Raw genomic sequence first — 7500 nt, forward strand, 5'->3', positions numbered from 1 at the left:
AGTCAACACTCTTGCTGTTACCAAATTATGTGTTCTTTATGTAAGTGTGTGTGTTCTATTAAAACTAGATAAAATCAACTTTGCTTAAAGTCAAATACTATTTCTAGTCCGGTGGTGTCGGCCTTTGCGGCGCTGCACTGCGGCTGACGCCTGGGCTATTCCAGTCTGCCATTGGAATGGACCTTAGAGACAAATTTCCCCTATGGGATGAAGAAAGGGAATTTATTTCATTTTTAAAACTCAGGATTCCATTGTACAGTAAAGTGATAATATAATATCATGATAACTATAATATAGGCCTACCTCTTCCACTTTTATTACTGGAATATAATCAGCACTTTGTCCTGTCATGTTGGGATTTGTAAAATATGGCGGGTCTAGATTGATATCCGTCACGGTGACCTTGACCTCTAAGGATGCTTCTCTTGGATGGTCTCCCTTGTCTTTGACCATTACGTTGACCAGATAAAGACCAGGGTGGCTAGTCAGGTTTTTATTTATGTACAGTTCAGTTTGATTATCCGAACTGTCCCTTACGTCAAAGAAATGAGATCCATTGGTGCCTGGCTTTATACTGTATTCAAGCTTTTGGGAGAAAAAAATAAAATATATTTATACAAATCACAATACAAATCCTTGATGAATGGATGGATGAAAGAATGGATTAATAGACGAAAGGATGGACCTCGCCCTAGCTGCATTGAGACTGACGACTGGGTTATTCAAATTTTACCTTGGAATAGACTCAGATACCCGTGTGGTGCCCGGGGTCCCTCAACTGAGAGGGTAAAGAATAGCCCAACGCCAAGCCAGCGTGTCGTAAAAGGCGACTAATGCTGTGTGACTCCCCCATTTTTGATGATAAAGGCAATGATGATGATGATGATGATGATGATGATGATGATAGGCTCAGAATGACAGCCCATCACCATTGAGGAAAGCTGAGGACAGATCTGGATGGAGAGCCCTACTGCAAAGTCTTCTCTCATGTCTCCTTTCCGACCACCTCAGTCAAAAGAATGAAACGAGAAGGAGACTCAAAAGACAAACTGCCCTTTGGGAATGAAAAAAAGGGACGTTTTTTTTTCTTCTTTATTTATAAAGTAATCAAAACGACAATTCATTTTTAAAAAATTCAAGTGGCAGATCTGGTTTGAAAATTGCCTAGACATTTGAATTATTCATTGACTTTAATATGTCTTATGCGATGAATAGAGGGCGGAAATCACGATGCCATTATTCATGCAAAAGATAATGCTATCTATAAAAATCATTACAGTAGCATCGAATAACGACAGATTTCAAGTAACATTGAAAAAAAAATGATAAGAAAACAGATCATAAATATGTTTTAAAAAGTCTTATCCTGATAAAGACAGGTAAAAAAAACACTTAAGTTGCATCTCCACTATACACATATAAACCATTTGTGATATAGGACAATAAAGACTGAGAATTAATTGCTGTTAGATGCTAAGAAACAACGCAGATTTCTTCCTGGTAAATCTAAAAGACGTGAGGATAGTCGATGAAACTTGACTCATCTCAGAACATCAATAAAACTTTACTTGATATTATATAATACACAATTTACTTCTGACTAAAAGACAAATTATAGCTTTTATCGTCAACAACAACAAAAAATAAGGACCAACACTCCAAAACTCTCAGCTTAATCAGATATTGGTTCAATCGAACTGTAAAATCAGTAAAACAAAACACTTGCCACATGGCCTCAAGTAAACAGGAAGAGGGCGTTAAAGTAACAGAAACAGAATGGTAGGATAAAGGTTAAAGAAGAAAATAGAACGAAAGGACGTAAAACGAACACCAAACCAGAGTGTTCAGACCTCAACATAAATAAAGAATTAATCAAATATGATTTTTTAAACAGAGCATAGTGCTCCACGTAACACACTGTGTTGGGACCTGAACTCAGAGTGCACAATTTAAAACAGTTTGGTAAGATCTTGACCAACACTAAGAGTAAAGTGGTAGGACACCATCTAAAATACAAAATAAAAGTTTCAACGCTACTGCTATTGTGTCTTGTGTTTAAGTTGGATACAGCTGAGTTTGAAACAGTACAATGCTTATTCTGACAATAATTTAACATTGAGTCAAGGAGCTTACCTCTCCGTTTTTGCCAATATCCTCATCCGTTGCCCTTAAGACAGCAACAATCGTACCGGCTTGGTCCGTCTCCGGGATTCTGAAGATGGTCGTAGCTCGATTCCATTTCGGGTCATTGTCGTTTACGTCTGTGACACGAATGGTCACTCGTAACTGTGTTTTCCTCTGCTGGGAGAATGGAGCGTCAGGATTGTCAGATGCTGTGACAACTATGAAGTAGGAGTCTTGTTTTTCCCGATCTAGATTCTTTGCAACCGTCAAGTTACCCTGCAAATGGATGAGATGTGTAAGAATTCATGAATATGTTATGTATAGATTCAATACCATATTTGTGGTCACTCACCTCAATCAAATATTTTGTTATGGCAATTCCGTTACCAAAAAAAGAGCATTTAAAGCTGAAATCATGAATACAAATACGATCTTTTAACTTTTTTTTTCAATGAAAGACACAAATGATTTTCCCCGAATGTGAATCTAAAATTTAACTTTATTTCAATTCATTCTTTTTTTGCCTATTAATTGAAATTAAAATTTAGCATTATGTTCACCCTAACTTTGAGGAGTGGTTCATAAATACTCATCAAATTAATTTAGACTTTTATAGAACCAGATCCTTTCAAGAGGATCAATGCAAACGTCTAGTGAAATTAAAATGGAATCAATAATATGAGGCCTATCACCTCAAACCGGTATTCTGTCAGAGAGAATCAGATACGAGGAATTGATTCTTTTTTTTTAAGTAAAAGATAAAATTATTGACATTTCAGTTTTTGTCACTTTAAGAAACACCGTCTATTGTCTAAGTTAAAGCATAAACCTCACCAAAGTATTAACTCCAATCCCTATCGCCTAACCCACATACCACCCCATCCTCTATCTCACTTACCTATCTCTCCCACCATGCACTGTCTCACAAATCCCATGCATAATTATCTGCCATACAGAGTCCCCCATCTCCTATCCATCTCCTGTCCCACTTATTCCTCCCATGCCCTGTGCTACAAATCCTTCCACCCCCATGTACCAAAGATCATCCATCATGTCCATCTCATATACTACTTTAATCTCGAATGCCCTGGCCCAAAAATCCTCCAATATCCTGTACCACATACCACGTATACTTCCCACGCCCTGTCCGTAGCCATCGTTAACATATAGCCTGACACAAGAACCCTCTAGGACTGGCAGTTTGACATCATTTTTTAGGCTTGTGTAGCGTCTAGTGAGTTGTCGTTAGTAGAGCTCAAGGAAACAAGATATTTCATTGGTTGAACTATTGAATACAACTCACGATTTGTTTTCTTTTGTGGCAAAAGACTGGCATTTTGACGTCATTTTTATTTTGGTCTTTAACTTTACGATGGCTACGCCCTGTCCCACAAATCCTCTCATCCATTGTCACACAGATCACCCAATCCCCTATCCATCTCCAATCCCACGTATACCTCCCATAACCTGTCCCATAAATCATACAATTTCCTGTACCACAGAGCACCCCATCTCCTATCCATCTCCTTCCTACTTATATCTCCTACGCCCTGTCCTTCAGATACACCCAGCCCCTGTACCACAGATCACCCCATGCCCAGTCCCACAAATCAACTCATCTCCGGTCGCACAGATCACCCCATCCCCTGTCCCACAAAACAACTCATCTCCGGTCCCACAGATCACCCCATCCCCTGTCCCACAAAACAACTCATCTCCGGTCCCACAAAACAACTCATCCCCTGTCCCACAAAACAACTCATCCCCTGTCCCACAGAACAACTCATCCCCTTTTCCCACAGATCACCCCATCCCCTATTCCACAGATCATCCCATCCCCTGTTCCACAGATCACCCCATCCCATGTCCCACAGATCACCCCATCCCCTGTTCCACAGATCACCCCACCCCATGTCCCACAGATCGCCCCACCCCATGTCCCACAGATCACCCCATCCCATGTCCCACAGACTACCCTATTCCATGTCCCACATTCATCCCACCAGATGCTCTAAAGATAATAATTGAGTAAGTCACACACATTTTTAACGCGTCCTGTATGTCTCCATTGTCGTAAAGACAACTTTTCTTTTTGTCTATTTCGTACGCTTTTCAACAATTTATTGACTATCCCTTGGCACTCACATCAGGGGCCATGGCAAATACACCAGTTTCCATTGAGAATTCCACTCGACCAAAATCCCCCGAATCCGAGTCTGTAGCACTAAATCTGTGGATCACATAACCGATGCCAGCATTCTCTGGAACTGTGTAATAACTGGCATCTTTATCCGCAAAAACAGGACTGTTGTCATTGGTGTCTTTAATGGTGATATTAACCACAGCAGAACTTGACTGGGAACCAAGACTTATAACACTGCCTGTTCCAACAACCTCCTGAGTGACCAACTGGAAAACAAGATAACATATTATAACTAAATCAAATTATTCAGAAGATGCGGGGTCTACAAATTGCAACACAACAGTTTTTAAATGATCACTTTTTCCAGATGGAGTTTGATTATAGCTTTACAAAATATAATTCTTCTTTTCTGCTTCTTCTTCGTATTCTTCTTCTTCTTCTTCTTCTTCTTCTCCTTCTTTTTCTTCTTCTTCTTCTTCTTCTTCTTCTTCTTGTGGAAGCCTCCAATAATGTTGAGGATCTCTCCACAATTTGTAAGGCGTCTGGCAAAATGGAAAAAAAATGTGATTTTGTGTATAGATAGTGCGTAATTATAATATCAATCAATAACAACTCACCATGAATGAAATTGACGAAATACTCTCAAAGTCTAAAAGAGTTGAATTGTTGACGACGACAGTGACACTAGTGGAGCCTTGTAGAATTTGGCTTTCACTTGGAATGGTGGAGAAATCATCGTAGGGATGTCCGTCTAATGTCCTCACAAAAACACGAAACCTGCTGTTCAAGCCCTGAAACCCAAAACAAAATAATAATTTTAAAAAAAGAAACGTATAATAAATAAACAAGAGGACCAAAAGAAATGTGGATAGGAAAGGCGTTGTTTGTTTTGTAAGAAGTATGATTTTCCTTTAGTAAGGGGAGTTAAGGGGAATGAAAACCCTTTCATAATCTTTAGGCAGTTTACGGTTGTGTTAATTGTTAACCATAGATAATAATATATCGCGCATTTGTAGACTTTTTAGTTTTCACTGTTGAACAATCGTTTTTAAAATAATCTTAACATTTCGCTCAGTTTAGTAATCTTTAAAGTGTATAAAATTACATTACAATTGAGTGTTGTGCTTTGACAATATCAACAAAAAAAGTAAAAGGATGTCAACTTGAAACATGAGAATAACCTGATCGATGTCCTTTACTGTGATGGTCGAATTCATGGTGAGAGGGACTCCTTTAGGAGTGTTCTCTAAGACACTGGCACTGAAGAACTTAGCATTAAATGCAGGTGGGTTGTCGTTGTAGTCTTCAACAGTGATAGAGACTACTGTGGATGTAATCTGGTTGCTTGTGGACTCCGTGGCCTTTGTGGAAATCAAATAAGGTTAGCTTGTTAAACTTAAACAAAATAATCTTGAAATATTTAACTTCATCTACCAGCACATTGTTCTATCATAGGACAACCAGAAACTGAAAATTGCTTCCGCAGAACCTCAAGAAAACAAAAGAAAAATTGTACGGTTTTGATATCGCCTTGTACACATAACATCACGCCTCAGATAAACTAGTCATAACTTAATAGACATCTTATTATACCATAGTGGCAATGGTAAAAAATTTGCTTCTTCACCTCATTTTTCAGTGTGAGATTTAAAAAAGTCAGCTGATTTCTGAAAAAAGGTTTCTCAATTTGCCTTACTCATTTGCTCTATAGAGATCAACATCTAGCTTGTTCGGAAAAAGGCCTCCATTTCCTGTATGCTTAATTTTCTAATTGAGGGACATCCAAAGATCTATTTTAACTTAGTAACTTAAATCTCTCAAATGTTTTTCATACTCACAGTTACGTTGAAGAAATATAGGCCACCTCTTTCCCTCAATGACCCATCAGCGTCGAGTTTTTTAGCTACTTTGATCTCTCCACTCGCATCGATGGAAAATGGGACGTTCTCATCTGGCCCGATGCAATAAATATGGTCATCATCAGTTAACGATCAATTATCATTTAGCTGTGATTCAGAATATTTGTATATTGGGCCATAAAAACAAGAGCAACACTTTTTCATTTTTATGATATTTAAGTTCATTTTTTGAATGTTCCAAGCCATTTATTATCAAAGACATGTTAAATATGTTTTGATAGTAAGCGTAATGTTTATCTATTAATCTGTTAGAGTAATAATACATAGCATAATATACACTATAAATCTAATTTCCTCGACAATGTCTGCTAAATTCTTGAGACTTATTTTCCACATCCTACTTTTTTATACACATTTCATGCGTCAACAACCTCGTCCTTGCCTGGCGGGCAACATAATGCAACACGTAGGACGACACAAGAAGCACCTTTCCAAGTGTCCACACAAAATCGAAGGACAAAGATAAGTCATAGCATTGACCGGCAGTGAATCTACATTTCCAGGAATTGCTTTTCTCATATGCCCACAGCTCCAACGGTAAGCATTGCTCAACACACCATGCTACACGCCTTGAGATTCCTTGCCAGAGTCATATCTACCAATAAGCCACCCACTTATAGTGAGTGCATCGAAACAACTAAAGACAGTTTAATTCAGCTTCAGAAGTTTAATTGCACTTGTGAAACTTTTCTGCCTCTTCAACGCTTGGTAAAAAAAGAGTGATGGCACACAAATCGAGCAACGTATTCTAAGACAAATAAATGTTTTAGTTCGCTACAAGAATGGAAGTAGACGCCAGTAGCATTCCATCCAGCTGTCCAGTCTGAGATTACCGAGAGTCCCACAAACACCCATACACGATACTTCTCCCGACAAGAACATACATCATGTTTTTAAGGCACACTCACTCAATTTGGTTCACAGTAAAGTCCCTAAACGTTCGTGGAAAGAATTAAAATACTCGTCACAATGCATTGTAACTTCAGCTGCTATACGTCTGTGGACTAAGGTAACTCCGTCCGACGGACGGTGACATCCCTGAAACAAATGCCAGTCCTCAATCGTTGACTACAAGCAAGCATCTCTTTTTGTTCCCAAACGCAGGAAGCTCAAATTGCAAAGTATCGCTCCCCTCTGCTCTCCCCGCCTATCAGATGCCTTTGCTATATCAGCATTTCAGTCCCTCAATCTAAGTCAGGTAATAAACATATCATAAAAAGGAAATCGTGAACTCATTTTTTCCAACCTGTGCTCCCGATTGAAACTGCTGTTTCGTCAATTTGCAGATGCATAATCAATTACATTAAAAAATCT

General features: G+C 38.7%; 1 protein-coding gene across 2 annotated transcripts in view; it reads right to left on the reverse strand.

Annotated features, from left to right (window-relative positions):
• The window catches only part of LOC144973284 (cadherin-23-like), a 72566-nt gene that overhangs the window by 20110 nt on the left and 44956 nt on the right, over window positions 1–7500 (reverse strand). For both annotated transcript variants that reach the window (XM_078915544.1, XM_078915545.1), the window contains exons 12-17: window positions 6106–6218; window positions 5449–5628; window positions 4885–5058; window positions 4270–4533; window positions 2134–2400; window positions 304–585 (exon numbers count right to left, since the gene is read on the reverse strand). In XM_078915544.1, the coding sequence (XP_078771670.1) occupies window positions 304–585; window positions 2134–2400; window positions 4270–4533; window positions 4885–5058; window positions 5449–5628; window positions 6106–6218 (1280 nt within the window). The remainder of the gene's footprint in view (window positions 1–303; window positions 586–2133; window positions 2401–4269; window positions 4534–4884; window positions 5059–5448; window positions 5629–6105; window positions 6219–7500) is intronic.

The sequence above is a fragment of the Berghia stephanieae genome, chromosome 5, assembly GCF_034508935.2.
Source record: "Berghia stephanieae isolate SIO BIC M18660-M18661 chromosome 5, UCSD_Bste_1.3, whole genome shotgun sequence".
Classification (NCBI taxonomy): domain Eukaryota; kingdom Metazoa; phylum Mollusca; class Gastropoda; order Nudibranchia; family Aeolidiidae; genus Berghia; species Berghia stephanieae.